This window comes from Euprymna scolopes, chromosome 3 (assembly GCF_053919585.1).
Source record: "Euprymna scolopes isolate OS-2025 chromosome 3, ASM5391958v1, whole genome shotgun sequence".
Taxonomy (NCBI): Eukaryota; Metazoa; Mollusca; class Cephalopoda; order Sepiida; family Sepiolidae; genus Euprymna; species Euprymna scolopes.
Genome location: NC_136484.1, coordinates 4944221 through 4957474, shown reverse-complemented (window position 1 = coordinate 4957474; position 13254 = coordinate 4944221). Strand labels below are relative to the sequence as shown.

At 33.9% G+C, this 13254-nt stretch overlaps 1 protein-coding gene across 3 annotated transcripts in view; it reads right to left on the bottom strand.

Annotated features, from left to right (window-relative positions):
• Positions 1-4268: 4268 nt before the first annotated feature.
• LOC145252839 (uncharacterized) overlaps positions 4269-13254 on the bottom strand; it is a 77689-nt gene continuing 68703 nt past the window's right edge. For 2 of the 3 annotated variants that reach the window (XM_080112825.1, XM_080112834.1), the window contains exons 21-22: positions 6400-6521; positions 4269-5198 (exon numbers count right to left, since the gene is read on the bottom strand). In XM_080112825.1, the coding sequence (XP_079968951.1) occupies positions 5130-5198; positions 6400-6521 (191 nt within the window). In that variant the 3' untranslated portion in view covers positions 4269-5129. The remainder of the gene's footprint in view (positions 5199-6399; positions 6522-13254) is intronic. The other variant, XM_080112842.1, reaches the window with a different exon arrangement.

Here is a 13254-nt window from a genome sequence, read left to right as displayed (position 1 = left end):
ATTATCTGCATTCGTGTGAACGCAGTCCAGGTTGAGATTCAACATATGCTTCGGACACCTTGTGAGGAAAAACATCAAGAAAGCCTTTCTGGCTTTGAAAAGTGTGCACTCAGTTGAGGGGGGGGGGGTCCCCAAAATAAATACTCCTTTTATTGCGAATGACAACAATCCTTGAAGTTCCTTCTACAGGTGAAAGAAAGCCTCCGACACAAGAGTGTTGTCCTGCAAAGCCACTATATAACGTTTTAGTGAGGTGATCTGTTTGAAATGATAGGATTGAGGAGCTCAGTTTTACGAACACAGAGCGCTGCTCGGGTTAGGGCTTTGGGCTGATTCAATAATTATGAAACATCACTCACCTAACTGATAATTGCCCTCTGGTTCGGCAAAAGACCTAATGCAGTAAATTTTGTTGAGACATCTAGTTGTGTTTGATGTGAAGAGTGACTGGGACAAAGACCTCACTTTCTTTCACTGTGTTATCATGCGTCACTTGTGAGAATTACTTGAAGGAGTTCGCATGTTGAACGGACAGTTCATCCTGGAGTCAGTTTAGCTATGCTGCAATTAAGCACTGACCATCAAGGAGGAACGTTACATTTTTCTTTGCTTGCTAGCTGTCATGATAGACGCAATTTGTTCGATGTGGCTCAAATAAAGTACAGGGATGAGACCTTCACTGCTCTCCAGTTGATTTTCATTTCTTGATATTGCCTGAAAACACATTAAGTTGGAAGTGAAACTATTTGAGACTTTCGCTCACCTTTCATTGAAATTTGCCACTTTGTGTTGAGCAAATGGAGTTAATCTCAAGTGGTATTTCGACCAGCGATGGGGCGATGGGACGATTCCAAAATTTTTCCCTGACTCCGATACAATTACAGATTCCGTTCTAAATTTCTGATTCCGATATGATTCCTGATTCTTTTAAAATTTAAAAATATTTAGAGATTTGTTATTTTTTGCAAATTTTAGAATTATTACGTAAGCCCCGCTAATGTAATTGGGCAACGGAAGAAAGGGCAATGGAGAAAGAGCCATTTTGGCCAGTTAGGGGGGAAAAAAAAAAAAAAAAAAAAAAAAAAAAAGGGGGGGGGGGCAATTATTGAATTAATATCAATTTAAAATAAATTTCAGTTCTTGCGGGAGATATTGTTTTAAGAAGGCCTCTCAAACTCCCATTTCTCACCCCAATTTAAAAAAAAAATTTTTTTAAATAATTATATATAGATATATATATACACACATTGCTGTTTTGTGTTCTCAAACTCAGGAATTTTTTTGTTGAACTCGAGAATCTGCACAGAATTTCAGTCGGAGCTTACATTGATCGAAATATTAATTGTTGCCCAGTCATGAAATATGCTTAATGTGATATTTTAATTTATGCAGATTTCGTATTTATTAAAGCAAATACTCGATTGATTACATTGGGCAACAATTGTTTTTACTTTTTGACTGTTGTCTAGATTTCTACAACTGATTTAGGGTATTTTTGCATTGCTGAATCAGGAAATGGTATGTTTCTCTTCGTCAGGGCAGGTTTTGTGTTAAGTTGATTTATGGTTAAAAAAAAAAAAAAAAAAAAGCCCTCAGATCTTGTGACAAAATCGATTGCATCTTTGTCGCATTAATCAGCTGATTTTGTCAACACATAATCCTAAATATGATATTAAGAGAAAAAAAATGTTTTGCCAACAGAATATATTGATTACCTGCAATAAACATTGATTACTGTAAACTGAATGGTGAGCATTGATAAATGTAAATTGCATGTTGCTTCACCATTGTTCAAACTTCAGTGCTTGAATTTTCTCATCTTCAAACTCTTGGAATGCTGAATGGCAGGAAGGTCTCTCTTCAGATTCCAACAGTAGTCAGCCATCATGACTGCATCTTAATGACTGATACCTGGTCTCCATCTGTTTCAGATCCTGATGGAATCTCTTCTCTGCTCACTCATTGAACCCAGATTCTCAACAAACCCTAACCCACACATATATACTGCTCATGTTGCAGACAGGTTCTGAAAGCAGTCAGCATATTGACAAGTTTTGCAGAATTTTTGCCAATAAGGTTCTTTATTACCAGAACAACTGTGTTCATCGAGTTTTCAACTCTGGATCTCTGATGAGTTGCCGGATAAGAGGACCATTAAAGATGAGTTTTTAACTTCTCCATGGTCAATTCTGGAAAAGCCTGACACAAGTGAGGCAGTCACCATTCTTATCCTTGGTGAACTGCTTAATTAAGCAGAGCTTAACACGCAGTGGTGGTAAGAGTATCGTTTGTCCACCAGAGGGTTGTTGAAGTTCCTCCCACAGATCAGTCGTTTGTGTATGCTGAGCACCAACTTTTTGAAGATTTCAACGTTTTACGACTTTAAACTGATCCCCTTTTCAACATAATCAAGACTATCAGCCCTAAATACGTCTTGTCATTAAAATAATTTTGAATCAAAACACTTATTCCACATGGCATTTTACTCTCACCAACTTCTAAAAATGCTTCATACTACCATCTATGGCAACACATCAAAGGGTGTAAATGACAAAGTTCTCTCTCCTCTGATCTTGAGCATGTGGTACAATGGGGAAAGAAGTGGCTGGTTACTTTTAATGCATCTAAAACCAAGCTTCTACCTTTACATCATCAACGTTCTGATCACCATCTGGCATCAATTCAAATGAATGGCTCTCCTCTTGGGGAGGCTCCATGTTTTGACAAGATTCTGGCTGGGCTTCACCTTTACTCAAGATCTAAAATGGGATACATACATCACATCCGTTGCCAAGGTCGCTGGAAAAACGGTGGGATCCTTCTATCGATCCAGTAGATATCTCACTGCTGATGCAATTCTCTACATATATAAAAGCCAAGTACGTCCAAGGATGGAGTATTGTTGTCACATCTGGGCAGGAGCTGCTAGGAAGATCATAGACAGAGTTCCTTTTCTCTTTCTTGCAACCTCTTTCGCAAAGAAGAGACGTTGCGAGTCTGTTTTATCGTTATTTTCATGGCAAGTGCTCGTCTGAGCTCCAATCTATGGTCCCCCTCGCCAAACATTCACAAGAAACACTCGTTTGGCTGTAAACACTATCAATAATTTTCCCTACTCTTTATCTGTGCCTAAACGTCAACATAGATTCCATTAACAATGCTTCTCAGAACTGCATACCTGTGGAACTCTTTCATTTACTTGCTTTCCGGCCGACTACAATATGGTAATCTTCAAGTCCAATGTAAACAAGTTCTTGCTGAGCCATTTGCCTTAAGTAATCCAATTTACCAAATTTACACTTCTTTAATCCTTATCCTTTAGTGGTCTTTGGGCCTTGATAAGTGGGGATTCCTTAAATAAAAAAAAAAACATGCGTAGATGTAAACAGAAATGTAAAAAGCAACTAAAACTAATGTGATTTTTGGATTCAACACATCAGATTAATCCTTAATCAACTTCAATAAATGCACACAATAAATTTGTTGTTGACCAATGTGATATCATACCCAATATATATATATATATATATAATAATGATTTCAAAAGTTTTAAAAAGATTTTGGTGCTATCAGCTGGAATCAAAACCAAAACATTCAGTGTTTCATCTATAGATGCTGTTATTCAATGCTTCAGCCTTTGTCATCATCTGAGCTATTGCCAGATGGATAAGAATGGCTAAAAATAAGCTCGGGTTATAATACAATTAGGAATGAAATTAGAGAATATTTTTCAGAAATTCGGAAATGGCCAAAAAAAAAAAAAAAAAAAAAAAAAAGGGCAAATTTTTTTTATGTTTGTTTAAAGTTACAGAGCTTCAACTAATTATTCAGAAAATAAAATAAAAGGAAGATTAGACAGGCAAGATTTTGAGCAGTATCCTTTTATGCTTGATCCAGATTTCTCGAACCAGAGTTCATATACTCTCTGGGTATTTCCGTGGGTGGTGGGTTTTTCTTAAGGTTGCCCATCTCCTCCTTATTTGTATTGAGATTACATATTGCCTTTGCTTGACATTTACATTGCATGGATGATGGGAGGTAGAGTTGAGGTATCGTTTAGAGAAAGTTTGCTTTTTCCAGAGAAGAATCCAATACTGGAACAAGTTGGCAGCACATGTCAAGTATGTATCAAAACTGAACAGTTAAAAGTTATTTTATTTCCTGGATGATTGCAATAGCCCAGACAATATCAGGTTTCATTTTTTTTTTTTCTTTATCCAAAATTACTGAAGATTGCGCTGATGTGGTATTGAAAAAAAAAAATAACAAATATTTTGAATTTTATTTACGTACGTTTACAAATGGTTTGATCTCAACCTGAATGAACACAGTATATTTTCTGGTTAGTGTGCAATCTGCCATAGGGGAGTAAAACAAGAATTTAATCATTAAAGCACCCCAAAAGGAAACTGGGTAAAAAAGAAAAAAAGGCAGGTAGGGAAGGAAATACATAAGAGTTTTCTGAAATTTGGAAAGAGGTGAAGGTCTTATGTTGTTAATCTTTTGAACATAAAATTTTCCAGATTGTAACCAAAAGTTCGAAATAGCCAGGAGAGTCCAAAGTTGGAATTCATCAGATTGACACATGAGGGTAAAAAAGAGAAATGGGATAGATCGTTACCAACTGTTTTAGGCTCTCAGGACTTAAACAATCAAATTTTGTTCAAAATTTTCTGAGAATGGGAAGTAAAAACCTTTCAAATCATGGCAGCAAGTAATTCCAAGAACAGTATTATTTTTTTTCTAAAAATTAAGTTTTGTAAATTTTAATTACAGAAAATATAAAGTTCTTAAACAAGCGATTTTTATTTTTCATCCAACTCCTGTAATACTCATTGCTGAAGACTACGCTAGTAAATGGAAATTTTTTTTTTTTTTTAAAATAGAAGAGAAAACTGCACATCAAACACAAGAGGCAATCATAGCACAAACAATTGCACAATCACAAGACAGGAGACGAGGAAAGAAAATTAAGTCTTTACTTGTTTGATGGAGTGATGTCTAGGGTTTTGTTTTTTTTTTGACAAATTTAATATCGTTGGGAAGGAAAGATGTAAATGTTGTCAGATTAAAAATACCAATTCCTTCCATTAAAGTTTCTTTAAAAAATTAAAATATGAAATTGTGTATCATGGTGAAAACGTCATCAAATATGTGCTTCTCCTAGTTCGTCTCGGTGTTGTTGTAAGATTAGGCTTCTGAAAAAAAAAAAAAAAATTTTTAATTCAGATTTTAGAAAATGTTCTTTGACAAAGTTTATCATATTTACGAAAATAACTTGCAAATGCATGAAAACTTGGCATTTTATTCCTAAATTCATAAGACATTTTTGGAGTTCCCTGGTGTGATTTGGAAAAATTTGATTCATCAGTGCAATAATAGGAAAATTTGTGGGTATTTCATATTTGGTTACATATCGGCAATATTCACAGAAAAGTTAGAATCAAAATAGCAATTGAAATAAAACTTTTTTTTTTTTTTTTTTAAATTATTAAAGTCCATCCATACCTTTGAAATAAGCATTCAAGGTTGGGAGGAGAAAATGCATATATGACCCCCCCCCTCTCCATTTTCTTAAAAATTTTTGTGGCAATTGGTGTGGGAATAATTTTTTTCTTCCCAACTTTGCATGCTTATATCTCAACATTATTTTTCATTATTAAATTCTGTTGAAGTGAAAAAATATTCAAGACAAAGCAATGCAAGTTGGTATACATGTTTGAAATTTATTGGTGAAATAAAAAAAAAATTAAAACTTGGAAAGGGATTTCCAATTAAAGTGTTTCTTACTTTATCAAGGAAGAGAAAAAAATAAATAAACAGATTCAGTAGCAAATTTAAGATTTAAATTCTTTTCAGGTAATTTTAGGTTTTTATTTTTAATAAAGAATGGGTACTTATGCAGAAAACAGTGCTGAAACCCATTCCTACCATCGGGAGAGTAGGACATTTTGTAATTTCCATAATTTCACCTAACAATTTAGTTGAAAGATACTGTAAAAATTGAATAAAACTTAAAAATCCCATCTAAAACTAGCATGGTCAGTATTCTGCATAAGTAGCAAAGAATGATTTAGGAAAGTCTCAAAAAAATAGACAGTGTAACTTTGCCAATATTACAAATGTTCATAAACTCAGACAACATATTCTGGGGATTTATGTAATAAGGATTGATAATTTGTATTATTTTGGCTACTACGCTCATTTTTGTTCTTTTTTATTCACAAGGTTTCAGTTGATGTAACTGAAAATTTTCTTTAGCTTTCCATATTTGATAAAGATTTCATAGTTCAAAATTATGAACCTGAATGAGGCTAAAGATTATATTCAGAGAATTGTGAAAATAACCAATATTAGGAAAATACAGACGACATCTTGTTCAAGCAAATTTATACTTACAAGCCCTCTAACAGGAGTGAAGTTAACGTTCAACTTTTTGAATTTTCCGTTTTTGTTAACATCTTTTTGTTCCGATGCAGCAACATTTTGACTAACAGGTGACAGCACGGCCAATGGAGAATCTGGAAAATGAGCAGAAAATTGAAGAGGAGTTCAATAAGATTTGATTTGTCACAAAGAAAAAAAAAAAACATTTTGGAATTCAAAGAAATCTGAATGAACTGATTCTTAAGATCCATGGTTAAGGATAAAAAAAAATTTCAAACTTTAGGATGAAATGAACAAACACTTAAAATTCAAATATCCTGTGTCAATAATATTTGACGAGACCATCTATTTTAGCAGTGATACAAGTCATTTTTGGAACATTTTTCACACTGCTAAAATTCATTTAACTGACCGTTTCCTTCAAAACATTATCCGAATTGTGCAGTACTATCAGTATTAGGTTACATGCTGAAATGTACGATTAGCGTTTAATATTTAATTTTTAAATTCAAGTGTATTTAATCAAAATGTGCTATTGTGAATAACATGGGGGGGGGAAAAAAAAAAAAAAAAAAAAAAAAAAAAAAAAAAAATCACAATTTTTAAATTTTTAATCCCCAATTTTTTTTTTTTTTTTTTAAATCAATTTGGAAAAAATTTTCTATTTTAAATATAAGTTATCCCCTTTTGCATGAAAATGAAAAGTGTTAAGTTCATAGTGTTAGGAGAGGACATTTCCCTTATAAAAATAGATATTAAAATATTCTATTTAGAATGCGTTCAGAACAATCTGGAATAATCAAGAAAATTCCATGCAGAAACCTATACAAGGACGCTGCACTAGTAACTGCATCAGTTAATTTGCGAAGTTGCTGACTCGCTGTTAAGAATTATGGTAATGTTTCTAGGATGAAAATCATGCCGATGACCGCATCATTTGATGAAACTGAAATTTCGGTAAATACTAAGATTTCTGTATATTTTCTTACTGACCAAATATTCTTTGTATTAAATTTATACATAAAACATTTGATTTGAAGTTAGTTTTATCTCCCTTTTGCCATCAATGTTATCGACCTTTATAATCACTTTCAAAGATAGTAGCAGTAGTACTAAGTGTATTTCTTTATTAGTTTTAATTTGTTACTCATTCATATCCCTTGACAGACACGTAGCATTAGAGTGATCTCCCATGGTTGTGGCAGGTTTTTGACTAGAAAAACCAAAGATGGAAGTTTGGATTAACAGCCACATGTCGAGGATTTTAGTGATAAGAGCAAATTAACAAGATGCATTATAAAGTTTTAAAACCAATTTGATACCCCCCCCCCAATCTAAAAAAGAAGGTTGGGTTGCCCTGCGAGCTGTATATAATATTCACTAACAAGACTATAAGAGGTTTTGTTGTAATATTTTTGTAATCCTTGAAAATTGGAGATTCTATTTATAAACACTGCCAATAGGAACAGATGAATCAAATTGAACCACGTTCTTTCAACCGATCAGAAAACCAAATTGCTCCATAAAAATGAAATCCTTAGCATTCCAACACAATTTTTTTGTGTCAATACGAGAAGGATCTTCTGCTCTTGGCTGCAAAATTATGAAGTCCAGTTGCCCACCAAGAATTCTTCATCTCCAGGACTTGTATAGAAACTCTTCTGAAATTAAACATGGTTTACAATTCAACAAGTTATAAGATATGGATCAGAATCAAAATTCGAATTGTGGTAAGTGAAATTATTAGGATATTTATAAATCCAAAAGTTACACAAGGTAATTCAGGCACAACCTGAAACAGAAACAACCTCGACAACAACTTTATTGAAAAGAATGCAACTATCTTTGCAGAATTAATACAGTGTTTAGATGACAGAAGTCTATCTCTTGTAATGAGAGAAGCCTTGGATGATGGCTGCAAAACACTGAATATTAAGAGAGCATTATTTATCGAAAGGAAAACCCAAAATTATCTCTTTATATGCTGAACTGACATCTCTAAAATGTATGGAAGCTGAGAGAATAACATTATATTATAAGGGCCAAAACAATAGCAAATCCATTTAAAAATGTCTGGCAATTTGTGACAGTCTTAATCTCCACGGTCCTTAAATGCTGCCGAATGATTTTAAGCAGTTTACCACTGTGATAACTCAAAGAAAAACCCATGATTTTTAGTCAATTCAACGTGGCACTTAGGAGTTACGAGGAAACTGAGAAAATGATCACAGAAAAAAATAAATCCACAAATATTAGATATAAAAATGCCTACTTAAAACACTAAAATTAAATTATACCTTTACCTCGAATAAAAACTGCAACTTTCCAAAAACAATTTTTCTAAGAAAAGTACAAAAATTATTTGGCCAACCCAATCATAAGAATTTCCAATGTTGATACAAAAATTTCAAAGGGGACTCCATTAAAAATATGACCATACATTTTGATTTTCATGTACGTTTGACACTTCAAACAGTAACAATTTTCTTGTCGATTGTGAGGCAATGGCATATGTAACTATGAAGGAATCTAATTTAATCAATTTTGATCCCCACTTTCTTTAAGAGCTAGCTAACGCTCTTATAATCTCGAAAGTTAAAAATATATTTTCTGTACAAGCCACCAGTAAACAAGGTGCAAATATAAACTTTAGCCCCAATAAATAAAAGCTGGGGTATTCAAATGAAACTATTCGATATTAAAGAAAATGGAAGCCCATATTATTTAAACAGTGTAGTTCCATCAAAAACTGCCTGCCACTGCAATATTCCAGATATCAAAAAGTTGTTGAATGCAGTTAACAGAATGAAAAACCTTTAAAAACATTGACAAACTGCGACAAGGAAAAATGGCAAAGTACCAAAACAAGATGCCAGAAAAGCCCACGAAAATCCTATCACTGGTACATTGTGACTTGAATGGTTGTGTGCAACTGATGAGCAGAGAAAACTTCAGGTATACAATTATTTTGTATACGATTATTCCAGTTTAATAATGGTCTATTTCTTAAAGAACAAATCTGATACCTTGCTAGCAACTAAAAAATACTCAACTGACATGGCCTCCTACAGTGCAGTAAAGCGTATTCGATCTGACAATGGTACAGAATTCACAAATAAAGACTTCGGACTTTTATTAATTAATGATTGTATCAAACATGAAAAATGGCCCCTAATTCACCTTCCCAAAACAGAACAGCAGACACTTTTTGAAATGGCTACATGACTACTCATTAAATCAAAACTCCCAACACCTCTGGATGTATACATTAATGACGGCTGCATATAAACACAACAAGTACAGAACAGCTCTCCACTGAAAATTCATCTCCACGACTTGCACAGGATAACTGCCCATTGGAAACTCTTCTGAAATGAAACATGGCTTATAATTCAAGAGGTTTCAATTTTTCTCTGCTTTAATATTGTTATATTAAGCGATAATAAAAGGGAAATAACTCTAAAAGAATAAAGTTGTTTCCCCTGGCAGAAAGAGAGAAAAGCAACATGACTGACACATTCTGATTTCACATTCAATATGGCAGTTGTTAAGAAAACTAACCCTTAAGAATATAACTCGTGTTGCACGTAGTGTATTGGGAAACAATACAATTAACTGGTGAGCTAACATGTAATATCTATAAAAAAATAAAATAAAAATAAAAAAATAAAAATTTTAAATAAAAATTTAAAAAATCAGGTGCGCTATGTTTTTGATTGGATTTTATTGAAGAACTTGATCATTTCAATGTTCTCTTAAACTCAATTTTAAATTCTTAAGGATGCTGAAAGATTTTAGTAACACACGTAAGGCAAAGTTTAATGTTTTTCAAGAAAGTCTGGGATAAGTTAAAGCAACTTTAAAACTGAAGTTGGATGCAAAACCAGTCTTCAGACCAAAGGGTTCTGTACCATATGCAGCTTTAGCTACAGTGGAAAAAAGAATAGGACTGCCTCCAATAAGCAGTAAAATCCAACCTATAAATTGCAGCACCTTTGGCATTGTGAAGAAGGCTAATGGCAAGGTAAGGAAAAGCGAAAAAGCACATGCATCAAAATCATTGATGCTCACTGAATGAAAATATAGCAAAATCGAGAAAGAAGCTCTAGCAATTATCTATACTGTGAAGAAATTTCAAAATGCTATATGGCCATCATTTTACTCTGATTACAGACCACAAGCCTATGGTTTCAAGAAAGGAATTCCAATCTAAATAGCAAATTGCTTACAAAGATACGCTACTATGCTGTTAGATTATGACTTTTTCATAAAAAAAAAAAGGCAGCAAAACTGATGCGTTATCCAAATTTAACTCTCTATCAAAATGTAGTGAAAGACATCATTGCTGCTATTTCTGTGGAACCTGAAGTTGTCTCTGGACTTGTTTCCACAGTGAGATCACTTTGGAGATGATCCAAGAGGCTACAGCTGCAGATCCATTATTACAGAAAGTTTTACATTTTCATTTCAGACTAAAACATGCACTGACCAGCAACTGTAACCATTTTTTCAGTGAAAACTTTTTATCCGAGATCAAGGGGATTCCTTTTTGCTGAACATATCGTTGTCCGATTCAAACCATAGAACAGAGTTCTCAAGCAATTTCATCATGGCATGGATGGCAGGGGATGAAGCAGATGAAAACCTTGGCACATGGCTGTGTATTGGCCAAGCAGAGGAACTTGTAAAGAGTTGTACCAAATTTCAACTGGTTGCAAAGTCTCCTCGGAAAACAATATTGTACTCATGGTCTACCCCAGAAATTCTTTGCTCACAACTACATGTTTTTGCAGGACCAATAAATGGAAAACATTACCTAATATCGGTTGATGCTTACAGTAAATGGCCAAAAGTCTTTCAAATGGACCATACTACCTCAAATGAAACTGAAGAATTGAGAAAAAACTTTTCAGCAGATTAGGCGTCCCTGAAATCTTAGTACTGCATTTACCCCCAGCAGAATTTTCCAACTTTTGTAAACAAAACAGTATGCAACATCTTAGATTTCCATCCTTCGAGCTACAATCAAACGGACTAGCTGAATAGTTTGTCAATAAATTTAAAAGAGCATTCTTGAAGTTGAAGGGAAGAAACTATACAAAAGATAACATTTCTAAGTAACTACAAAGCTATCCCAAACCCTAACTGCCCAAATGGAAAGTCTCCTGCCGAAGCATTGATGAACAGAAAAATGTTTGCTAATGGGCACTTTTCCTTCCTCATTAAATTATCTTCATAAGAACTTGCAGAACGCTGAAAAACCAGTTTAATCACCATCATGGAGACAGGTCATGTCAATTCCTACCTGGACACCTTGTATTGGCAAAAGACTACCACAATGGTAAAAAAAAAATGTACATAAAGTCATATAGTGCGCTGTTCTGACAATGTAATCTGTAATGTGGATGCATCATCACTTATTCGATGAAGACATGCAAATCAACTTCGTCACACATACTTTGCAAAGAGAATCATTTCTTATGTTTTACTAGAAACATTTGAATTATCCCAGTGTTTCAAGCAACATGCTTGAAACAGTCCCATTAAATTCCAGCTAGAAAGATGCAGCAAAGGTGAAAACCAACTTCAACCCTACAAGTAGATCTATATCAAACATTCTACAAGAATATTTCAGCGAGGTGTTATAAGGAGAAATAAAAGGAAAATAACTAAACGAATAAAGTTGACACCCCTGGCAAAGAGAAAGAGAGAGAGAGAGAGAGAAGCAAGATGGCGGACACATTATTTACAATAATTGTTCTTGTAAAATTACCATTTTTTTCCCCCTATTGTTAATAGTGTCTTGCTTCTACAAAGTGTTCTTACTAACCAGCATAACATCATCCACATGAACACAAATATTATCACATTCTTAATATAGAGTTTTAACAGACACAGCTACAGACTGTCATTAAATGTGGGCAAGTCTCTACCTAATTTCCAATAGAATTATAACAAGAATGGATATGAAGATATGGACATTTGTTAGCTCTTAAAAAAAAAAAAAAAAAAAAAAAAAAAAAAGTCAAACTTAAGCATGACATACAGAAAGTGACAAAACTTCTGAAAAATGTAAGAACACCATTATTTAGCATCTTTCTTCACTCCACATAAGATGTTGGCCATGGAATGACAGAGTAAAGTTTTGCTGCCGCACTCCACCGTAGAAAGCAACTCACTATAACTATCAAAATAGGGTCAGAATTCCTTTATGAAGATGCAAGGTGGCATGATGTGGGCTTCACTAGAAACATACTCAAAGAACAGACCTTGTTGAAGAGTTTCAACAGACAGTTCAATTAAGCTAGGGGAGAAAGTGCAACTTGAGGAGGAAGAGTAAAAATCTTTGTTCATACTTTCTTCAGTCAACACTCCATCTCTGATCAAGGTTTGCGTTATCTTGCCTGGATTTTACATCTTTTGCCAGCTTCAACACATCATTTGATGAACTCAAAATGCTGTCTTCCTGCTAGCTACTACTTCCACATATCAGTGCGAATTTTCCTGTTCACAAAAACCGAGGCACAACTAAGACTTCCAAATTTTCAATCCAATGGAACCAGGATTCTGATAAGTCTTTTCCAATCATCCATTGGATCCAGATCCAAAATCCATCAACAGAATAAAAAAACAACTAGCGATTTCACTTTACCATTGTTAAATACTTAAAATGGTTCCAAAATTAAAAATATTTTTTTTATTTACCAAAACTGGGCATCTATTTATCCAACTAGTTTCATTGAACATGTCAATACTACAAGCAATGCAGAAATAAATCCAGTCTTCAAACTTCAGATACAAGAGTCAAAACTCATCAAGATGCATACTAAAAATCCAATCAACCATCGCATTGTCATTTCTCTACCT